This window comes from Oncorhynchus keta, chromosome 24 (genome assembly GCF_023373465.1).
Source record: "Oncorhynchus keta strain PuntledgeMale-10-30-2019 chromosome 24, Oket_V2, whole genome shotgun sequence".
In the NCBI taxonomy this organism is placed as follows: domain Eukaryota; kingdom Metazoa; phylum Chordata; class Actinopteri; order Salmoniformes; family Salmonidae; genus Oncorhynchus; species Oncorhynchus keta.
Genome location: NC_068444.1, coordinates 48,996,719 through 49,021,512, shown reverse-complemented (window position 1 = coordinate 49,021,512; position 24,794 = coordinate 48,996,719). Strand labels below are relative to the sequence as shown.

At 43.6% G+C, this 24,794-nt stretch overlaps 1 protein-coding gene across 1 annotated transcript; it reads right to left on the bottom strand.

Annotated features, from left to right (window-relative positions):
* Positions 1 to 1,250: 1,250 nt before the first annotated feature.
* Positions 1,251 to 24,672, bottom strand: LOC118357676 (elongation of very long chain fatty acids protein 6-like). Its single transcript, XM_035735038.2, has 4 exons — positions 24,301 to 24,672; positions 21,063 to 21,194; positions 10,687 to 10,838; positions 1,251 to 5,048 (listed from the first exon to the last, which is right to left on the bottom strand). The coding sequence occupies exons 1-4, from the start codon at positions 24,390 to 24,392 to the stop codon at positions 4,621 to 4,623; spliced, it is 804 nt and encodes a 267-aa protein (XP_035590931.1). The 5' UTR covers positions 24,393 to 24,672; the 3' UTR covers positions 1,251 to 4,620.
* Between the last annotated feature and the right edge of the window lie 122 nt (positions 24,673 to 24,794).

Genomic DNA, 24,794 nt, shown 5'->3' with positions numbered 1-24,794 from the left:
TCACCAAGTTCAACCAAGTATATTCAGATAGTGATCCAATAAGTACATAGACAAAATAATCCAATTTTCTAATATTGTTATAGTCTAACAAAAAGCGTATAGTGCAATAGTAAATTTACCTGTGATGATCCTCCATATGAAGTCTGTCTCACATGTTAACGAGGATCATGCTGTCTTATGATCTCTGTTCTCTTTATATATCTTTTTAAAGGGGAAGTTCCCACTGGGGCTGTAGACCTACGTAATCTTAGGCCTGTGTGTTAAACGGAAGCTTCCTATTATTACCCTTTAAGGTCATGCACTACTGACTCTCACATTGCTGCTTCCGTGTTACTGTTGGCTGATTCCACTCAATCATACCAGCTGGTTGTTTCTACCACTTGAGGCGGCGTAGGTGGTATGTCAAGCGTCAGCTGGGAGAAGTCTATGATAGGTATCTCCTCTGCTTCCCCCGTTGTCCAGTTTCTGCAGGCGCGGTCCGTGGTTCCATGAGGTCCCGTGAATGCCCTGTGTTGTTGTCCCTATTGCTTGATGGAGTGGGCAGATTCTTTTCATCTCTTGTCACAGTATCATGGCCTTTAATGCCTGAGCTGGCAGTGCTAATGTATTCATTCAATCTGATTAGGCCTACGGCCCTGTGTCAAACTGCTGCCCATAGCTCACACAGATATTTACGGTCATCTTGTCCTGTCCGATGGGACGTTAGTTGGTGAGTGAGGGTGAGGTGTCACCTGATACAGCCCTCTGATGGAGCGGAGAATCCACAAGAGATGTTCTTTTACACATTTTTAGGATCCCAGTACCCTTCAATGATGAGCTGACACATTAGAGAATTAGAGGGTTTTGTTCAGTGATGTAATGAGAGAATATATATTAAAGGAGAGGATGTTTGACTGTAGCTTTTCATGTACAGTAGGAGAATAGATCTAAACGCTGTGTGATATTTCTCAATATATGTATATTGGTATGTACATGTGCATCTAACGAGGCACAGATGTATTTCATAGGGGTATACTACAAAGCAGTATCAGCTAACTTCGACAAATTAACTGTTGATTATCTGATTCAATAAGAAAGTCAAATATCTGTTTTTGGTTGTTGAGACAATTAAACCATGCCAAATTCGCGCTTATCTTCCAAAATATTTTGAAGTTATTTCAGAATATTTAGGCAAGTTAGCTGGCTAACTCCTCAATCCTACTTTTTAGTATACCCCCTCAGATTTCAGCAAGAACGAAACAATGCAAAAGTATTTTAAAACATATATGAATTTATTGTTTCAACATTTTAAATCCAAACATTTAAACATCAAAGCTCTTGACAGTTTTTTCCCTTTCTTATCAGTAACGTAGTAGATAGCGGACTCACAGGGATGCATAAGCATGTCTTCTTACACTCTACATCAGCAACGATAATATACAAACACAAACTGTGTTCACATTTACCTAACAGAGTAGAAAACTGCAGAAGCATCATTTGGCACACAAATGAATGTATTATAAACTGAGTATATTCCCTGCGTATTATCGTTATGATATTTTACAACTAAAATGCAACCGTTGGTTTCAAGGTAGAGGGTGGACAACATGTATAATGTCACATCATGATCATAATAATATCATCATTATTGACACAACACCAGCCAAGTGAAATAAATATTTCTTGCAGATTCACTCTTCTGGTGTGGTCTTAAAAATGATTCACACTTCTTAATACTGCTAAGCTTATTGTACTATTCTATAACAATTTTAATCCATTAATGTGCCTGCTGCAGCATCAGGTGTTACATTTGAGTAATATGAAGGATATTACATTAGGGCAGTGTAGCTACTTCATAAACACAACATTATAATAAGATTATAAGCACTACTTAAGACATTTGGCGACTACCAGCCATGTACAGGCTAGACTGTCTCACTTTGTGTTGGAAGCTAATAAACTTAAGAGTACGAGCTCCATGACACACTTGGCGTCACGGGGGGGTTATAAAACATGACTGAAAGGTTTTAAAAAAAAGTCTAGTAGTGCTTATGAAGGCAAATGTCACACACACAGCATCAAAATAGTCTGTATACTTTAAGCCATAACTACTCCCAGCTGATACATACATTACAGTAAATGTGCTCACACCAGTGTGGCTTTGGAAGGATTGGTAGGAAGGAGATAGTACAGTGCAGCTCTATTACAAACATAAAGGAAGACACACATAAGCTGCCATGGGTTAAAACTCACTAGAGGTTAGGTGGGCTTACAAGACACTACTTTCTGTACCTACTTGATTCTAGACAACAAAACTATGTCACTGCCTTGACCTAAGCCTCTACTTACACAATGTAACCAATCAACACTGGTGGTCGTATTTAAAATAGGAGGAAACAAAAAGGAATATGTGTAACAGTATCTGGGTCATTCCACCAATTGAGTACCTTTCTGGGTATTATAACATGTTTTATTTAACCTCATTTTAATATTATGTCAAAGAACAAATGGTTAACTTAATAAAAAACACTTTCCCATCAAAAAAAAAATTACTATTAGTAAATGCCTATTAAATGCCAAATATAGTAACATGGTTTGCGGTAACATGGTTGACGATTTCATCTTAAATCAGCCATTAATCCCCTTGTGACAGGGGGAATGGAAGCTTGTTGTGTTAAACAGGTGAGGGAAATTAAATGCAAGCTTCCCCCAAAAATGTTTTACTGTTAAAACATTTCAAGCCTGTCTATCTATGGGTAACAGGGTTGACATGTTATGCTCGACCCACTACGTTTCCCACCACAAAACAACAGGAAATGGCCAAAAAGAGTAGAACCAGCTCACCTGCTTTTAGACTATGATTTGACTATTAGATATTCCATGTTCCTTCTGAAAAAATTAGTTATAGTTTCACCCTTTTAAAATGAGAGTTCAGTTCACGTTACAGAGTTGACCTTAAACGTAACAGGGTTGACATAAATTTAATGTGATTAGATCAGGTATGGTCAACTTTGAATACATCATGAGGGGCCGCAGTGGCTCGCGGGTCTGTGTACCCACATCCCAGGGGGGGTTAATTGACCTGTAGGCCTACAACAGAGGGGCTGCGGACCGCCAGTTGCCCATCCCTGGATTAGATTAATCACTAATCACATGAAATAAATCATCATCATCAGAAATTACTTTGTCAAAGCAAAAAAATAACTAGGGCTTTACAGTAACCAGGTTTCCATCCAACATTTTTATGCGAGTAAAGTAAATGTCGGATAGAAAATGTCATGGAAACAGCTAATTTGTTACGCTAGGTGGGATGTTTTTGTCTGTAAAATGTATTATGGGAGAAATGGTGGTATTCACAAATATTGATATAATAACTGTCATATCGAAGTAAACTCGAATTCACACCATGACATGGTGTGTGGTTCTCCCACTATGACTCGGGAAAGCATTCAGTTTATTAGGCTACAAATTAAATAACCCACCATGGATCAGATATTGAATTGAGGTCTGTGCCCAGTGGGAAGTTATGATGAACTTCACAGGGTGGTAAAAATGCACGGTGATGAGCTTGTTGCTCCTTTCCAATAAATATTGAGGGTCTTATTCTGGAGACATGATGTTCGATCAGCTGCTGTTTGGCAAATAAAAATAATCTCAGGGGACTTCCGATTCTTTAATGAACACACAGAGATGTAATACTTAAAACAATATAGTGCATTGTTGTGACGTAAAGAAAAACATTTCGAATACAAAAGTGCACAACTCATACTGCACAATTTAAGACAGGCAGAAACGTACTGAGTCCCACTATTTCCTGGTACACTCCAAGGACCACCATAGACTTTAGATTTTAAGAAAATAAATACATTCTTAAGATATATTATTTACAATGGACACATTGTTCCAAGTGTCACTCCTTTCCATGCGCTTCTCTCCTCCCACCTATTCCCAGCCCATTACCTACAACTAAAACAGAAAAAAAACTATCCTCATTAATCAGTGCATTGGTTCCTTTTGATCGTCACTTCGTTATACTATAGGGTTGTGAGGTCTAATACAGTGAGACAATTCTCAGTGCTGGTCTAAAAAGCACCATATTTCACTACAAGTTAGAGTCTTTCGGCATGAATAATGTCCTGTAAGTGACTGTCGAATTCATTGAACGTGCAGACTGCAAACGCGGTTGTAAACTGCCCTTGGAGAAACCTCAGGACTCATATGGCTGTGTTTTTCACTAGATTCTGACTGAAGCAGCTGGTTAAAAAGATTGATTAACAATGCCATAAAATCAAAATGCAGTGAGTAGTACTTTTATTCAAACTGAGCTGCACTCTCTATCGCCTTTTTTAAATTTAATGGGATATTATATTAATGTGTACTGATCATGCACTGGTTCCCCTGTCCACTCTCAACAACCGTTTCATTATCGTGTTATCCAGGGTTCTAGTGAGTTATTAGAACTACAGCAATACAAAGTTGGGGTGGGAAGAAATTGGCTTGCCACAATTGACGTGGACCCAGCAACCAGCAAAAACCAGTTGTGACTCACACATTATGGCACAACGCAATATTCTTCTCAACTAGGCACACTCTTAAATATGACTTGCCCAGTATACAACTTGCCTCTGACGAATCTAGCCCCTACTTGGCCTTGGACTCCTTGTCAGCGGCAACCTTGAGGTAGGACTTGTAGAAAAAGGAGGCGAACAGGAGCAGGTAGCTGAGGTACATGAGTGAGCCCCAGGCGATGTTGGGCACGTAAGACGGGCAGCGCACTTCGTGCATCCAGTGGTAGACCAAGCCTAAGACAGCAAGCCCCATCACCATCTGCATGATCTGGGTGGCCGTGATGACCATGGCGCAGGGTCGGGGCACCCGGTAACCCGCCGCCCGGGCAGCATAGTAGGTGTACATGAAGGAGTGGACCAGGTAGTTCATGGTCATGAACCAGCCACCACCGGCCACCTGGTCCTTGTAGGAGTACCAGGAGTAGACCAGCACGGTAATGTGATGGTACCAGTGCAGGAAGATGAGGCGCTGCTTACGGAGCACGATAAACACTGTGTCGCCTGAAAAGGGAGGGAGGGGGAAATCACTTAGTTATACTCTGATGTTTGATCACTTTCACTCTCTCTCAAACAATAGTGAACACACATAGTAGAAGTATGAAGTTGTGAGGACCCGGCTTTTTGGACAGCACTTGCAAAAAAATAATTGGAAAGATGGGATGTTGTGGTCCTCAAAAGTACAGTAAAGCACTAAACACAAACACACACACACACACACCATATTAGGAAGCATACTACAACATACTAACACACTCTTAAACTGAACATACTCTACAGTCAGGGACGGCGGAACAATTTTTTGACAGGGGGGGGCAAACATTGTTTTTGTTTACATCATTCCTCTTTTAAAACTGCGACCTGGCCAAGATAAAGAAAAGCAGTGTGACAAAACAACAATAGAACTTCCGCACTCAACAACCCGGTCGCATTCCGCATCGCTCCACAGATAGTATCACATTTTCATTTCATTTCATTACAGCACAACGGTTTGATTTGTTTGATCATAGCTAGCTACATAGCTAGCTACATAGCCAGCTACATAGCCGTCTTTGTATCAAAGATAATTGTGTAGTCTAGAGCGATTTTCTAGGTTAGCTAGCCAGCTATTGTCGTTCTTTTAACGCAATGTAACGTAATCAACACTGCCAGCTAGCCCCCGAATAGCAGCACTGTAGAAACTATTACACTCAACGGAACGACTTGATTAGTGTAGTGTCAACAACGCAGCCACTGCCAGCTAGCCTACAAAGTCAACAACGCAGCCACTGCCAGCTAGCCTACTTCAGCAGTACTGTATCATTTTAATCATTTTAGTCAATAAGACTCTTGCTACGTAAGCTTAACTTTCTGAACATTCGAGACGTGTAGTCCACTTGTCATTCAATCTCCTTGCATTAGCGTAGCCTCTTCTGTAGCCTGTCAACTATGTGTCTGTCTATCCCTGTTCTCTCCTCTCTGCACAGACCATACAAACGCTCCACACCGCGTGGCCGCGGCCACCCTAATCTGGTGGTCCCAGTGCGCACGACCCACGTGGAGTTCCAGGTCTCCGGTAGCCTCTGGAACTGCCGATCTGCGGCCAACAAGGCAGAGTTCATCTCAGCCTATGCCTCCCTCCAGTCCCTCGACTTCTTGGCACTGACGGAAACATGGATCACCACAGATAACACTGCTACTCCTACTGCTCTCTCTTCGTCCGCCCACGTGTTCTCGCACACCCCGAGAGCTTCTGGTCAGCGGGGTGGTGGCACCGGGATCCTCATCTCTCCCAAGTGGTCATTCTCTCTTTCTCCCCTTACCCATCTGTCTATCGCCTCCTTTGAATTCCATGCTGTCACAGTTACCAGCCCTTTCAAGCTTAACATCCTTATCATTTATCGCCCTCCAGGTCCCCTCGGAGAGTTCATCAATGAGCTTGATGCCTTGATAAGCTCCTTTCCTGAGGACGGCTCACCTCTCACAGTTCTGGGCGACTTTAACCTCCCCACGTCTACCTTTGACTCATTCCTCTCTGCCTCCTTCTTTCCACTCCTCTCCTCTTTTGACCTCACCCTCTCACCTTCCCCCCTACTCACAAGGCAGGCAATACGCTCGACCTCATCTTTACTAGATGCTGTTCTTCCACTAACCTCATTGCAACTCCCCTCCAAGTCTCCGACCACTACCTTGTATCCTTTTCCCTCTCGCTCTCATCCAACACTTCCCACGCTGCCCCTACTCGGATGGTATCGCGCCGTCCCAACCTTCGCTCTCTCTCCCCCGCTACTCTCTCCTCTTCCATCCTATCATCTCTTCCCTCTGCTCAACCCTTCTCCAACCTATCTCCTGATTCTGCCTCCTCAACCCTCCTCTCCTCCCTTTCTGCATCCTTTGACTCTCTATGTCCCCTATCCTCCAGGCCGGCTCGGTCCTCCCCTCCCGCTCCGTGGCTCGACGACTCATTGCGAGCTAACAGAACAGGGCTCCGGGCAGCCGAGCGGAAATGGAGGAAAACTCGCCTCCCTGAGGACCTGGCATCCTTTCACTCCCTCCTCTCTACATTTTCCTCCTCTGTCTCTGCTGCTAAAGCCACTTTCTACCACTCTAAATTCCAAGCATCTGCCTCTAACCCTAGGAAGCTCTTTGCCACCTTCTCCTCCCTCCTGAATCCTCCCCCCTCCTCCTCTCTGCAGATGACTTCGTCAACCATTTTGAAAAGAAGGTCGACGACATCCGATCCTCGTTTGCTAAGTCAAACGACACCGCTGGTTCTGCTCACACTGCCCTACCCTGTGCTCTGACCTCTTTCTCCCTCTCTCTCCAGATGAAATCTCGCGTCTTGTGACGGCCGGCCGCCCAACAACCTGCCCGCTTGACCCTATCCCCTCCTCTCTTCTCCAGACCATTTCCGGAGACCTTCTCCCTTACCTCACCTCGCTCATCAACTCATCCCTGACCGCTGGCTACGTCCCTTCCGTCTTCAAGAGAGCGAGAGTTGCACCCTTCTGAAAAAACCTACACTCGATCCCTCCGATGTCAACAACTACAGACCAGTATCCCTTCTTTCTTTTCTCTCCAAAACTCTTGAACGTGCCGTCCTTGGCCAGCTCTCCCGCTATCTCTCTCAGAATGACCTTCTTGATCCAAATCAGTCAGGTTTCAAGACTAGTCATTCAACTGAGACTGCTCTTCTCTGTATCACGGAGGCGCTCCGCACTGCTAAAGCTAACTCTCTCTCCTCTGCTCTCATCCTTCTAGACCTATCGGCTGCCTTCGATACTGTGAACCATCAGATCCTCCTCTCCACCCTCTCCGAGTTGGGCATCTCCGGCGCGGCCCACGCTTGATTGCGTCCTACCTGACAGGTCGCTCCTACCAGGTGGCGTGGCGAGAATCTGTCTCCTCACCACGCGCTCTCACCACTGGTGTCCCCCAGGGCTCTGTTCTAGGCCCTCTCCTATTCTCGCTATACACCAAGTCACTTGGCTCTGTCATAACCTCACATGGTCTCTCCTATCATTGCTATGCAGACGACACACAATTAATCTTCTCCTTTCCCCCTTCTGATGACCAGGTGGCGAATCGCATCTCTGCATGTCTGGCAGACATATCAGTGTGGATGACGGATCACCACCTCAAGCTGAACCTCGGCAAGACGGAGCTGCTCTTCCTCCCGGGAAGGACTGCCCGTTCCATGATCTCGCCATCACGGTTGACAACTCCATTGTGTCCTCCTCCCAGAGCGCTAAGAACCTTGGCGTGATCCTGGACAACACCCTGTCGTTCTCAACTAACATCAAGGCGGTGGCCCGTTCCTGTAGGTTCATGCTCTACAACATCCGCAGAGTACGACCCTGCCTCACACAGGAAGCGGCGCAGGTCCTAATCCAGGCACTTGTCATCTCCCGTCTGGATTACTGCAACTCGCTGTTGGCTGGGCTCCCTGCCTGTGCCATTAAACCCCTACAACTCATCCAGAACGCCGCAGCCCGTCTGATGTTCAACCTTCCCAAGTTCTCTCACGTCACCCCGCTCCTCCGCTCTCTCCACTGGCTTCCAGTTGAAGCTCGCATCCACTACAAGACCATGGTGCTTGCCTACGGAGCTGTGAGGGGAACGGCACCTCAGTACCTCCAGGCTCTGATCAGGCCCTACACCCAAACAAGGGCACTGCGTTCATCCACCTCTGGCCTGCTCGCCTCCCTACCACTGAGGAAGTACAGTTCCCGCTCAGCCCAGTCAAAACTGTTCGCTGCTCTGGCCCCCCAATGGTGGAACAAACTCCCTCACGACGCCAGGACAGCGGAGTCAATCACCACCTTCCGGAGACACCTGAAACCCCACCTCTTTAAGGAATACCTAGGATAGGATAAAGTAATCCTTCTCACCCCCCTTAAAAGATTTAGATGCACTATTGTAAAGTGGCTGTTCCACTGGATGTCATAAGGTGAATGCACCAATTTGTAAGTCGCTCTGGATAAGAGCGTCTGCTAAATGACTTAAATGTAAATGTAAATGTAATATTTTTCAGCTTATAGTTTGACATTTGGTAGGCCATTTGTTAGTGTACTTGTCTGTAATTAGATACATGAATCTTATCATCTGTCATGACTTGTTGCCTTAGAAGACTAAATTAAGCCTTGCCCACAAGAATAATGTCACGAATCGATAGAATGAAGGCATCAATAATAATCGAGTTGACACCTGTAAAGTTAATTTTCACTTCTGCTCCTCAGATTGTGTGTGGTTGATAAACTGTCAGCTTTTATGTCTCTGACGAAGACGTGTACACATTCCTTAATCGCACATTCACATTCTCTCAAGATGCTGAAAGAAATCAATTATATTATTGCAGAGACAAAATGACCATTTAATGTATCATTTTAATTCTGTAGGAGTTCATATTATATTAAGCTACATGTGAGGCCTACATATAGGCCTACAGTCAGTGCCCAGACTTCATTCCATTTAACCCAGTTGAGCTTCGAAGGTGCGCAGACCAGGGGATGGGGGCCGCTGCTGCCAAAACCCTACTTCTGCTGTCTCTGTGTACAGTACAAACTAAACTAGTCTAATACTGTATATTGTCCTATTCTAGAAGCATGCCCTTCCTGTCTCTTGCTCAGTAGGAGACATACGTAAATTATTCCCTAATGGATTTTTTTTGCCACCTCAGCATCTCTGTCCATTTATCAACGCTATTACTTCCCTGTCTGACTGACAGATGGGCAGAAGTGACTAGATTACTGCTCTGAGAGAGGGGACAGCATAAAAATGCAGACACACAGGTCTTAATTTAATAGGCCTCTGCTGATCAATAGAAGTGCACTAGAAACTTCAAATGCTTCCGAAATTACATAAATAGATAAATTGTTTCAAGGTTGTTTTTTGTCCTGCACCAGCCTCCTTCTCTTTGATTGACCCTCTGACCTAATTTACCAATTACAACCCACTCCGCTCCCACTCATTGGCCAGGGCCAGAAATGACTTGCATACATCAGCTCAAGGTGAGCTGACTATCTTGCACTGCATGACAGAGAGGTACATGCATGTCTGTACTACATTACATACACTGAGTGTACAAAACACAAGGAACACCTTCCTAATATTGAGTTGCACCCCATTTTGCCCTCAGAAAAGCCTCAATTCGTCAGGGCATGGACTCTACAAGGTGTGGAAAGTGTTTCACAGAGATGCTGGCCCATGTTGACTACAATGCTTCCCACAGTTGTGTCAAGTTGGCTCGATGTCCTTTGGGTTGTGTAGCATTATTGATACACACAAGAAACTGTTGAGTGTGAAAAACCCTGCAGCGTTACAGTTCTTGACAAACACAAACTGCTGCGCCTGGCACCTGCTAACACACCCTATTCAAAGGCACTTAAATATTTTGTCTTGCCCATTAACCCTCTGAAGGGCACACCCACAATCCATGTCTCAATTGTCTCAAGGCTTAAAAATCCTTCTGTAACCCGTCTCCTCTGATTCATCTACACTGATTGAAGTGGATTTAACAGATGACATCAATGAGAGCCTAGCGTTCACTTGAATTCACCTGGTCAGTCTATGTCATGGAATGAGGTGTTCCTAATGTTTTGTACACGCAGTGTATTTCTATCTGAAGCATTCAGAACTGGACCCTATTTGGGACATTCCTTACCCAGCTCAGGGGCCTTGCTCAGGACAAAGGCGTAGGCCCAGAACTTGCTGACAGGAGCGCTGTAGAAGCTGGTGTCACACACCGACTGCTTAAAGCCACTTTTGTTGAGGACATGGAACATGTAACATCCGGTCCTGACAGCTCCGATGATACTGTGGAATGAAACAGATATAGATTATGAGATAAAGCAATAATGTATAGTGTTATGTGAATCTGCTCTGTCTAACTATAGGGAATTCACAATTACACACAAGTCATTGGTATACAAAACATTTTTAGTATAATGCCCATGGTCGATCAGAGTGGACTGTAAGTAGGTTTGTACACGTCTGAATTCAACTCATATTTTTATACACCTGAACTATGAGCTTTGTGGTTGTCATAATGTAATGCGATATACATCTCTCAACTATATTATATACTGTCAGCTTTGCGGTGCCATGACGAAATGTGATATACCTCTCAACTATATGAACTGTTGTGCTGGAAAAAAGTTCGCCAAATCTGTGGTGGAAAATCGGTTCAAATATGACACAACCAAGAACTTTGTGAAAATCAATATAGACTTTTAATACAACAGTATCACAAGCCGGAGTGGTCCGCGGAACACACACCCTTTTTCAGAGCACTCGCTCTGAGTTATACCATACCACATAAGTACCTCCCATATGCAAATTAAGTTACATCCCAATCCGTGCATCCTGCTTGTTCAGCCCAATAACGCCCACATCTGCTTTCCGTCAGATTATAATGATGACAAGACCCTTGCTTTGACCTAAAGATAATATACGTCCCTCTATCCTATGGCCTGTGTTTTGACCCTGTAATTAACTCCATGTGTCCCTTTGTATGTGTGTCTTTTATCTCGGATCAGCGGACTGTGTGTCTCCTCTAGTTTTAGTGTGTCCCGCTGTCCTGGCGCCCAACGTGGGGCTTTCTCTTCATATGGTTGTCTAAGATCAACAGACTTATGTGTCTCCCCTGTCATGTGATTGATGTCTATAATCCATCAGTTGGTCATTTGGCTGACCCCCTCCTTTGTATATCCCTCTGAGCTTTGTATGTCCAGCTATTCTAGGTGTCTATGTGTCTGCAGTTTTAGTGTTTCCAGCTGTCCCATACTCTCATGGCCTTCCTTTGGCTTCCTGTCCTATACAATAGACAATGCATTTTACCAGACAATATTTATGTTGTTCCATATATGTACATAATTTCTCCCATACTGCAGTTGCCATAACGCTCTAAACCTGAAACAAAGTAAGAGATAAGATATATACCCACTGGGGTCACATCTCCAATTGGCTGTCCTTCCCCTGTCTCCAACCATTTTAGACCTCCATTAAGCTCAATAAAGACTTAGACACACATGGTCTTACTTTGTAAACAGGATGCGTATGCTTAGAAAACACTGTATCGATTTGTAGCTTTCCTTCTCATCTGTAACACACTGTGGCTACTTACAGAGTGGGGTCATTTCAATTTGGACACACTATGAAAATATGTCACCTCTCAATTGTAAATCACAAGGCCTGTGTCATGTCTTGTACTATCATTAATGTGAAGACTTTTATATTATCAAATCAATCCTCTGTGTAATTATTATGTGATTAAACTAATCATGTAAACATTAACTAGGAAGTCGGAGCACCACGGGAAAATGTTGTTTCGAGTTACTATTTCCCAAATGTAACTCTTCAGATATTTTCATATTTGATCGATGACAGTCACTTATTAATGCATTATTACCTCATCAGTCATATTCTGAATGTCGCAAACTCTTGGATATCTGCACAAACCCTAGCATAAATGATTAATCAGCAATATACCAATTAGGTGAATTATTTATTAACAAACTAACTAAGAAATCACACAGAAGTACATAAACACACACAGGATAGATTATGCATTGGTTCCTAACATGATACAATGAAAAAAAATCCTGATTGGACTTAACCATAGTACCCTTAACCATAGTAACCATAATACCCTCAACACCATAGACCCTCCAAACTCATCATCAAGCTGGAGGCCCTGTGCCTCAACCCCGCCCTGTGCAACTGGATACTGGACTTTGACGGGCTGCCCCCAGGTGGTGAAGGTAGGAAACAACATCTCCACTCCGTTGACCCTCAACTTCACTGACCCTCAAGGATTTGTGCTCAGCCCTCTCCTGTACTCCCTGTTCACCCACGACTGCGTGGCCATGTACACCTCCAACTCAATCATCAAGCTTGCAGATGACACAACAATTGTGGGCTTGATCACCAACAACTACGAGAGGAGGTGAAGTCACTCGGAGTGTGGTGTCAGGAAAACAACCTCTCACTCAACAAAGCATAGGAGATGATCGTGGACTTCAGGAAACAGCAGAGGGAGCACCCCCCTATCCACATCAAAGGGACAGCAGTGGAGAAGGTGGAATGTTTTAAGTTCCTGGGTGTACACATCACAGACAAACTGAAATGGTCCACCCACACAGACAGCATGTTGAAGAAGGCGCAACAGTGCCTCTTCAACCTCAGGAGGCTGAAGAAATTTGGCTTGTCCCCCAAAACCCTGGCAAACAATTACAGATGTCACGCCCTGACCTTAGAGATCCTTATTATTCTCTATGTTTGGTTAGGTCAGGGTGTGACTCGGGTGGGAAATTCTATGTTTTCTGTTTCTTTGTTTTTGGCCGAGTGTGGTTCCCATTCAGAGGCAGCTGTCTATTGTTGTCTCTGATTGGGAATCATACTTTGGCAGCCTGTTTTCCACCTGAGTTTGTGGGACCATGTTTTCTGTTTAGTTACTGTTGCCTGACAGAACTGTGCGTTTTCATTTTCAATTTTGTTATTTTGTTTGAGTGTTTTTTTAAATAAAATCAGGAACACTTTCCACACTGCGCCTTGGTCTACTCTTTCCACCACCAACGAGAGCCGTTACAACAGATGCACAATCAAGAGCATCCTGTCGGGCTGTATCACAGACTGGTACGGCAACTGCACCGCCCTCAACCGCAAGGCTCTCCAGAAGGTGGTGCGGTCTGCACAATGCATCACCGGGGGCACACTACCTGCTCTCCATACAGCACCCAATGTCACAGAAAGGCCAAAAAGATCATCAAGGACAACAACCACCCGAGCCACTGCCTGTTCACACCGAGAGATTGAAAAACAGCTTCTATCTCAAGGCCATCATACTGCTAAACAGCAATCACTAACTCAGAGGCTGCTGCCTACGTTGAGACCCAATCACTGGACACTTCAATAAATGGATCACTCGTCACTTTAAACAACGCCACTTTAATCATGTTTATATATCTTACATTACTCATATCATATGTATATACTGTATTTTATACCATCTACTGCACCTTGCCTATGCCGCTTGGCCATCGCTCATCCATATACTTATATGTATATATTCTCATATATTTACACCTATATAATTTGTTGTCTCTCTGTTGAAATCGCAAGTCCGTCTGCTGGAGAGTCAGTCGACAGAAAGTCTCTGGTTTGTCCACCAGAGAGTCTTTCATAGTTGTAGCACTGTTATAATGGATACATCAGACAATGGTCATTTGGATAGGGAAATGTTCTCCAGAATGGATCTTTCTGATTATCATTCAGTCGTTTGATAGGGAAGTGTTCTCGTCTTCGGTCGAGTTTAATAGACTATTTTACATACAGCCTCAGACTGTGAATGTGTCGTCTTGTAGTTCAGCTCCATGCTCTCTGGTCTATAGAGTAGTAGCCATTTCTTAACTAAATGTACATTTTGGCACAAGTGCCATTTAAGCACTCCCTATTTAAGCACTCAGGGAAAAAGGGGGATTCTCTCCTTTTTTTGTAATGTCTGTGCTCACATGGGCGTGGCCACCGACTTGGTTATGTTTGAAGGCTAACATCACATCTTCTCACAAATAGTTTCATATTTAATCATATCAGTTCCCCAACATTTGGGTGTGACCCTGATCACTGTGAAATACACATTCAGAGATAAAGTTATGTTGTTATACTGTCTGTTATGGGATCCCAAAACACAACTGATCTGACATAATTGTTCTTTATGTGCCCACAGACCACTCCAACTGTTTGAACGAAGATAAATATTGTTTCATTCCCCCATCTGTTGATGTTTTGGTGGGAGGACTCTCTTGGTTCCACAGAGGTTTCTTTCCCTTAATATTGCAAGACAAGGAAGAGAGAGTTTCTGTTTGGCATTTACGACTGTCATAAAATGGACAGCTTCACCCCTCTCCCCCTCTGTAAGGGAGAGAGGGCGCTGTAGAGCAGACCCACTGTAATCTGATCCTTCGGATCCTTATAGGAGTCAATGAACCTGAAATGTAAAAATGATCCAGTGATATTCCTGGAAGCCATCCCCAAACCCATGTAACTAAACACAAGTCAAACAGCAGTGGGAATAACACAAGAAGAGAGCATTGAGACACAGCTGTCATTTTCAGGGAAATAATGAAGCTGCTCTGAAAACTGCACAGTCATGGGCAATTAACATTACGTTATCAAATGTTAACTATCTATGTTATCTATGGTAACCAATAACACCATTATCAACATTAACCATCTGTAAAAACATTATCTATAGTTACTACCTACCTTCTCCACATTATCAATAGTAACTAGCTATCTATATGTTATATATGGTACCAACCTAACACCAACCTCATCATTGGTAACTAACTTTCTATTACAAAGGATTAGTAGCCTATTCTTAAAAAACCTATAAGGGTAAAATGTTGCAGTGATTGTGCAGTAATGAACATATGGATTAAAAAAGTGTTTCATATGCCAAGGACACGCTATCCTGTCCAGCTAGCACCAAGGGGATTGAGTGGGCAGGTTATTCCCACAGCTCCGAGATTAGGATTAAGGTTGGCACTGCAGGGGGCATGGGCACAGACGATGATGATGTACCTCTGTGGCACATCAAAACAGCTCTCCCTATTGTGAGCTGTAAAATGAGGTTCTGTGTACTCCTTGACTCCTCCTTAACAATAAGGATAACAGATTGGATTTCTATAGCCCTTTTCCACAGTTATATAGTACATTGTATAGTGAATCCTGGATTGCATAAGGTTGTTGAGTTCCCAGAAGGTTTGGGGTCAATTCCATTTCAGTTCCAGTCAATTCAGAAAGTTTACCAAATTCCAATTCAACATTTACATGGAATTTTTATTTTATTTTTTATTTCGCCTTCATTTAACCAGGTAGGCTAGTTGAGAACAAGTTCTCATTTACAAGTGTGACCTGGCCAAGATTAAAGCAAAGCAGTGCGACACACACAATAACACAGAGTTACACAAAACAAAACATACAGTCAATAATACAGTTGAAGAAAATATATATACAGTGTGTGCAAATGAGGTAAAATAAGGGAGGTAAGGCAATAAATAGGCCATGGTGGCGAAGTAATTACAATATACCAATTAGACACTGGAGTGATTTATGTGCAGAAGATGATGTGCAAGTAGAGATACTGGGGTGCAAAGGAGCAAGATAAATAAATAAATACAGTATGGGGATGAGGTAGTTGGATGGGATATTTACAGATGGGCTATGTACAGGTCCAGTAATCTGTGAGCTGCTCTGACAGCCGGTGCTTAAAGCTAATGAGGGAGAAATTAGTCTCCAGCTTCAGTGATTTTTGCAGCTTGTTCCAGTCATTGGCAGCAGAGAACTGAAAGGAAAGGCGGCCAAAGGAGGAATTGGCTGTGGGGGTGACTAGTGAGATATACCTGCTGGAGCGTGTGCTACGGGTGGGTGCTGCTATGGTGACCAGTGAGCTGAGATAAGGCGGGGCTTTACCTAGCAGAGACTTGTAGATGACCTGGAGCCAGTGGGTTCGGCTACGAGTATGAAGCGAGGGCCAGCCAACGAAAGCGTACAGGTCGCAGTGGTGCTTTTGTGATAGACTGCATCCAATTTGTTGAGTAGAGTGTTGGAGGCCATTTTGGAAATGACATCGCCAAAGTCGAGGATCGGTAGGAGGGTCAGTTTTACGAGGGAATGTTTGGCAGCATGAGTGAAGGATGCTTTGTTGCGAAATAGGAAGCCGATTCTAGATTTAATTTTGGATTGGAGATGCTTAATATGAGTCTGGAAGGAGAGTTTACAGTCTAACCAGACACCTAGGTATTTGTTGTCCACATATTCTAAGTCCAGAGTAGTGATGCTGGATGGTCGGGCAGATGCGGGCAGCGACCGGTTGAAGAGCATGCATTTAGTTTTAATTGCATTTAAGAGCAGCAGGTGGAGGCCACGGAAGGAGAGTTGTATGGCATTGAAGCTTGTTTGGAGGTTTGTTAACACAGTGTCCAAAGAAGGGCCAGAAGTATACAGAATGGTCTCGTCTGTGTAGAGGTGGATCAGAGAATCACCAGCAGCAAGAGCGACATCATTGATGTATACAGAGAAGAGAGTCGGCCCGAGAATTTAACCCTGTGGCACCCCCATAGAGACTGCAGAGGTCCGGACAACAGGCCCTCCGATTTGACACACTGAACTCTATCAGAGAAGTAGTTGGTGAGCCAGGAGAGGCAGTCATTTGAGAAACCAAGTCTGCCGTTAAGAATGTGGTGATTGACAGAGTTGAACGCCTTGGCCAGGTCGATGAATACGGCTGCACAGTAATGTCTCTTATCGATGGCGGTTATGATATTGTTTAGGACCTTGAGCTTGGCTAAGGTGCACGCATGACCAGCTCTGAAACCAGATTGCATAGCGAAGAAGGTACGGTGGGATTCAAAATGGTCGGTAATCTGTTTGTTAACTTGGCTTTTGAAGACCTTAGAAAGGCAGGGTAGGACAGAAATAGATCTGTAGCAGTTTGGGCCCTTTGAAGAGGGGGGATGATCGCGGCAGCTTTACAATCTTTGGAATCACAGACGATACGAAAGAGAGGTTGAACAGGCTATAAATAGGGGTTACAACAATTTCAGCAGATCATTTTAGAAAGAGAGGGTCCAGATTGTCTAGCCTGGCTGATTTGTAGGGGTCCAGATTTTGCAGCTCTTTCAGAACATCAGCTATCTGGATTTGGGTGAAGGAGAAATGGTGGAAGCTTGGGTGAGTTGCTGTGGTGGGTGCCTGGCAGTTGACCGGGATAATATATGTAATAATATAAATAATAATAATATATGCCATTTAGCAGACGCTTTTATCCAAAGCGACTTACAGTCATGTGTGCATACATTCTACGTATGGGTGGTCCCGGGAATCAAACCCACTACCCTGGCGTTACAAGCGCCATGCTCTACCAACTGAGCTACAGAACCATAGGATAGGGTTAGCCAGTTGGAAAGCATGGCCAGCCATAGAAAAATGCTTATTGAAATTCTGAATTATAGTGGATTTATCAGTGGTGACAGTGTTTCCTAGCCTCAGTGCAGTGGGCAGCTGGGAGGAGGTGCTCCTATTCTCCATGGACTTTACAGTGTCTCAGAACCTTTTTGAGTTTGTGCTACAAGATTCAAATTTCTGTTTGAAAAAGCTCGCCTTTGCTTTCCTAACTGCCTGTGTATATTGGTTCCTAGCTTCCCTGAAAAGTTGCATATCTATCACAGGGGCTATCCGATGCTAATGCAGTACACCACAGGATGTTTTTGTGCTGGTCAAGGGCAGACAGGTCTGGGGTGAACCAAGGGCTATATCTGTTCCTGGTTCTAAATGTTTTGAATGGAGCATGCTTATTTAAGATGGTGAGGAAGGCAGTTTTAAAGAATAACCAGGCATCCTCTACTGACGGAATGAGGTCAATATCATTCCACGATACCCCGGCCAGGTCGATTAAAAAGGCCTGCTCGCTGAAGTGTTTTAGGGAGCGTTTAACAGTGATGAGGAGTGGTCGTTTGACAGCAGACCCAATACGGATGCAGGCAATGAGGCAGTGATCGCTGAGATCTTGGTTGAAAACAGCAGAGGTGTATTTGGAGGGCGAGTTGGTTAGGATTGATATCTATGAGGGTGCCCGTGTTTACGGATTTGGGGTTGTACCTGGTAGGTTCATTGATAATTGGTGTGAGATTCAGGGCATCAAGCTTAGATTGTAGCATGTCCCAGTTTAGGTCACCAAGCAGAACAAGCTCTGATGATAGATGGGGGGCAATCAATTCAGATATGGTGTCCAGGGCACAGCTGGCGGCAGAGGGTGGTCTATAGCAAGTGGCAATGGTGAGAGACTTGTTTCTGGAAAGTTGGAAAAAAGTAGAAGCTCGAATTGTTTGGGTACAGACCTGGATAGTAAGACAGAACTCTGCAGGCTATCTCTGCAGTAGATTGCAACACCGCCCCCTTTGGCAGTTATATCTTGGCAGAAGATGTTATAGTTAAGGGATGGAACTTTTAGGGTTTTTGGTGGTCTTCATAAGCCAGGATTCAGACACTGCTAAGATATCTGGGTTGGCAGAGTGTGCTAAAGTAGTGAATAAAACAAACTTAGGGAGGAGGCTTCTAATGTTAACATGCATGAAACCAAGGCTTTTACGGTTACAGAAGTCAACAAATGAGAGCACCTGGGGAATAAGGGAGCAAGGCACTGCAGGTCCTGGATTAACCTCTACATCACCAGAGGAACAGAGGAGAAGTCGGATAAGGGTACAGCTAAAGACTATACGAACTGGCCGTCTAGTACGCTCGGAACAGAGAGTAAAAGGAGCAGGTTTCTGGGCGCAATAGAATAGATTCAAGGCATAATGCACAGAGAAAGGCATGGTAGGATGTGAGTACATTGGAGGTAATCCTAGGCATTGAGTAATGATGAGAGAGATATTGTCTCTAGAGACGTTTAAACCAAGTTATGTCACCGCATATGGAGGAGGTGGAACTAAATGGTTGGTTAAGGCATATTGAAAAGGGCTAGAGGCTCTACAGTGAAATAAGACAATAATCACTAACCAGTACGGTAATGGGCAAGGCATATTGATATTAGGGAGAGGCATGCGTAGCCGAGTGATCATTTGGGGTCCAACATTGAAGATCATTTTTACATTTTAGTGTACTTCCTGAATAGACTGGATATGAAATGGAATTGACCCCAACCCTGGTTCACAGCCAATACAGTGCATTCAGAAAGTATTCAGACCGCTTCACCTTTTCCACCATTTGGTACATTACAGCCTTATTCTAAAAGGGATTTTTTTAAATGGGTCCTCAATCTACACACAATACCCCATAATGACAAAGCAAAAACCGGCTTGTAGAAATATTTGCACATTTATTACAAATAAAAAACTTAAATACCTTATTTACCTAAGTATTCAGACCCTTTGCTATGAGACTCGAAATTGAGCTCAGGTGCATCCAGTTTCTATTGATCATCCTTGAGATGTTTATTCAACTTGATTGGAGTCCACCTGTGGTAAATTCAATGTATTGTACATGATCTGGAAAGGCACACACCTGTCTATATATGGTCCCACAGTTGACCTTGCATGTCAGAGCAAAAACCATGCGATGAGGTCGAAGGAATTGCCCGTAGAGCTCAGAGACAAGATTGTGTCGAGGAACAGATCTGGGGAAGGGTACCAAAAAATGGCTGCAGCATTGAAGGTACCCAAGAACACAATGGCCTCAATAATTCTTAAATGGAAGAAGTCTGGAACCCCCAAGACTCTTCCTAGAGCTGGCTGCCCGGCCAAACTGGGCAATCGGGGGAGAAGGGCCTTAGTCTGTGCGGTGACCAAGAATCTGATGGTCACTCTGACAGAGCTCCAGAGTTCCTCTGTGTAGATGGGAGAACCTTCCAGACGGACAACCATCTCTGCAGCACTCCACCAATTAAGCCTTTATGGTAGATTGACCAGAGAGAACCACTCCTCAGTAAAAGGCACATGACAGCCCACTTGGAATTTGCCAAAAGGCACCTAAAGGACTCTCAGATCATGAGAAACAAGATTCTCTGGTCTGATGAAACCAACACTTTGTAGCCTGAGGATTGAGGGAAGATGAACGGAGTAAAGTACAGAGAGATCCTTGAAGAGAACCTGCTCCAAAGTGCTCATGGATGTCGTTGAAGAAGAGGAGCTTAAAGGAGAAGTTTTTAGATTTCGCTCTAGAAATCCCTGTTTTTACGTACATGTGTTTGTTTAGAAGAGGAAAATGTCGCCCCTAAATCAGGATTGTCCATTTAAACACTGTTAATTCTGAGAGAGAACTAGCTCTATATACAAAACTCTTTGTGGCCAACATTTCCCCCGCTGAGGTTAGCAAGGATGAGGGAGGATAGCGAGGCTAACCACCAACAGTGTTCAGTTAGAGCTTCACTCACACTGATTGGTTGAGTAATTGATTGAATGATTGATTATAGTTTGATGGTGTTTAGGAATACACATAAAGCTATTATTACTGCAACAAAGTGGTCCGTGTGTCACTCACCTGAAGATAGCCAAACTGAGTGACCAGAGGACAAGTGGTCGGCGCAGGTTCAGCTTGGGCCTCTCTCTCATGAAGTGTTGGACCCCGAAGATGATTGCAGCATACAGTCCACAGAACATAAAGGACTTGCTCCTATGAGGAAAAAATAAACACAAAAACAAATCATCAAACCTGTTTTTAAGTGATTAGTGTACTTACCTGTGCCCTAGGCCATGATTTAGATGAGCGCACGGTGGAAATGCAAAAAAGCTTTAAGGTCCTATTCCAGACGCATTTTCACCTAATTTAACACCAGGTGCCTCATGACATGGCACAACTGGGGGGCTTACCTCCTGTGTTCGCTATTGCTCCTCTATTTCCCTCAAGCAAGATGGGAGGCCGATGACATCAGCGGGCACCACAGACCAACTCCTTAAATGCCCTACTCCTTGAAGTTTGCAGTGGTCTAAAAAACACTATTTTGCTCAAAAATTTTTTTTTACCCTTTAGTGTGTGTACTTTATTGTATTTATAGTTAGGATATTGCTTTTCAACAGGAAATATAAATTGTAAAAAAAAAATCACTGGAGGCTGTCTTAAATCTATTTTAGACTACAACCATGCATTTATGTGATGAATGATCATTCTGAATGGATGAACCAGTCATAAGCCGACTTTTAGGATTTAGGGGCGGCAGCGTAGCCTAGTGGTTAGAGTGTTGGACTAGTAACTGGAAGGTTGCGAGTTCAAACCCTGACAAGGTACAAATCTGTCGTTCTGCCCCAGAACAGGCAGTTAACCCACTGTTCCCAGGCCGTCATTGAAAATAAGAATGTGTTCTTAACTGACTTGCCTAGTTAAATAAAGGTAAAATAAAAAATTGACGATGCAGTTCACATTTCTAGTTCCTTTTTACTTGGTGGCAGTCCTCTGAATGTACACACAGCAAGCCACGAGGCGAGCTAAGCTCGATCATCTATTATACAGATGATGTTACATAAGGCTATTAACAGTGGAGGCTGCTGAGGGGAGGACGGCTCATAATAATGGCTGAAACGGAGTACAATGGATGGAATGGAGTGAAAGGAATGGTATCAAACACATGAAAACCATGTTTTTGGTACCCTTCTATTTATTCCATTCCAGCCATTATTATGAGCCGTTCCCCACTCCACCACCTCTATTTTCCAAACCCCATCCCTATTCCTAATCATGGAACCAATGATTAACCAAGCTTAGATGTTGACATACTAACCAGAACTTCTAATACTGCAGCCCATGGGTAATCAGGCAATTAGATTGAGTATACGTCGCTCCCGTCTAAAATCAACTGTGATGCTATGTGAAAACAGCAAGAAGCGGGATGCAATGACAATACTAGATATATCACTGACTGGACATTTGTTTTAACCAAAAGGTCAGTTGAGGCACTCAGGCGAATAAGGCTGAATACTAGAAAGCAATGATGTGTGTACTTCAGAGGAGGTTTATTTTGAAGACGGACCAGATGACTAATCCAGATTGACAGAATACATATTAAACAGATAAAATGTTGTTGCTTGACCCAGTTTGGTAGGACTATATACAGGGCACAATACAGTTGGGCTTTAGTGGCCATTCTCAGTCCCAAACTTTCACTAAACTGATGAAGGATTCCATAGGGAAGCATTAAGAGCAATACCATCACTGTGTCTATGGATAGTCAAAAGCTATTTAAAACCACTATACATCTAAGTTTATTTATTCATGCATTTTGTCTCAGGGAAGTGAACCCGGGTCACTGTTGTGAAAGGCAAACAACCTATGTATCGCGCCATTAGGGTTAACACAATTGGTGGGAATTGTAACTTGGCTCATATAGTGAGGATCGCTAAAGTATTCCAGTGAACCCCTCCCTTTGTGTAAACTGGAGTGGCTCAATGTAGTGCACTCCCTATTTCTGACTGTGAAACAATGCTGAGTAGACTGCCTTATCATAACTACCTAGCCACTGGAAACAGGGAATGTGTTATGGGCATTACAGAGCAGGAGAAAGAGAATGGAGAGAAGCAGCAGTCATTGTATCCTTTGGAGGTGGAGGTCAAATACAATGTGTTGGCCTTATTTTGCTCCTTGAAAGGGAGAAAATGAGGGCCTGAGACCCGAGAGAGGGGTGGAGGGTTCTGTGGGAGCAAATGTTCTCAGAAAGCAGACATTTCTGCCTTTTCAACTAGCTAGCTTGTTTGGCTAATCAGCAGAATGCATGCTGAAGCAGGTCTAGACCATTAATCACAGCGTGGCAGGCCTGGATGTCACATGCAAGCAAAGCATTGGTGTTTCGTGTGACTCTCTAGATGTGCTTTTAGACTATTCCGACTATCCTCCACTTCGATGCTTTGCTGTAGCCTACGCAAATGAGCTCGATCTGAGGAATGCATGGGCAGGGTGAAACAGGGGGAATTTATTTGGCCAACACTGCACATTTCCAGGATTTTTTCAATCCACATTGACAGCTTTCTTGCCTCTGAGACTGTCTCTTAAGTCAGAAAATGCCAACAAGAACCCAAGCAATGTGCAGAAATGTGGTCTGTCTTGGTCTTCAGACAATTGATTGTACACAAAGAGAAGCATTCGAGACCATTTTGGTTTGTGTGCTGGGTAGCATATACTCATTTGATGGGGAGAGCCATTGAGTTGATATTAAAAGTTATTAAATGTAAGCCTATTGATATCCTATATTGTACATACGCCTATGTATTTAATACAGTAATCATCACATTAGATATTTAGTAATCATTCATTGCATGTGACTGCACGTGCATGTAACACAAACTGAAGTGAACATCAGATAGGCTATACATCGAGTTTGACGTCATATTGTAGTAACAATGTAACAAGCAACATAGGGGATGGCATCTGTATCGTGCGATGGATCAAAGGTCATTAACGTTAATAAAAGATGAAAGCTGAAGTTAAGTTGGTAGCATAGTCAAAACTAACATTGTGTCTGATCTTCGATACAAATGTTTAAAAAAACGCGACATATGTTCGGAATCATTGAAGAATCTGGTCAATATACAGATTTTACCGCAATGAGCCATTGTTTACACAATGCAATGGCTCGTTGCGGGACGAAGCACAACATGTAGCCTACATGAGATTGTGTGTGGATGAGAGCTCAATCCATCCAAAATTGGCGGTGGGAATTCACCGGCTTTAGACTACGTAGGCTAGGCTACTCTTTTATCCAGGGATGAATTTGTAACGTTAGCCTACTCACCAGTTTTCTTGCATCCATTCGAGAGCGCCCTTTTCATCAAATTTTCTCTCAAAATCGTATTCTGCAAGCGGGATGTGTTCTGTCTCGTTCATTTTCGTAATTTCAGTTTCCTCCAGTAAAAATCCTGGTCTACGTTTTCACCCTGTCTGTTGGGTTGAATTATCTAGGTTTGGGAGCAAATGGGAGGATGCAGTTGAGAGTAGAGATGCACTTCCCGGCTGTCACTTCACGCACAGTAGCCGAGCGCAATCACTTGCCCTCTTGCCTGGTTACCCCAAACTCCTTGCTCCGGCCTAACCTCCTAAAGTATCAAGCGTAAAAGGAAATGACTGAAACTAGATCCCCTGCATACTGGTCTTGACGATAATAAAAAAAACTGTCGGGGGAGGTGCTCTTCTGCACTGTTCAACCAATCAATAAATGTGGAGGAGGAGTTAAGATGGAGTTCCGCGTCACAGGCTCTCTTTCCATTACCCTTGAAAACAGGAACATCC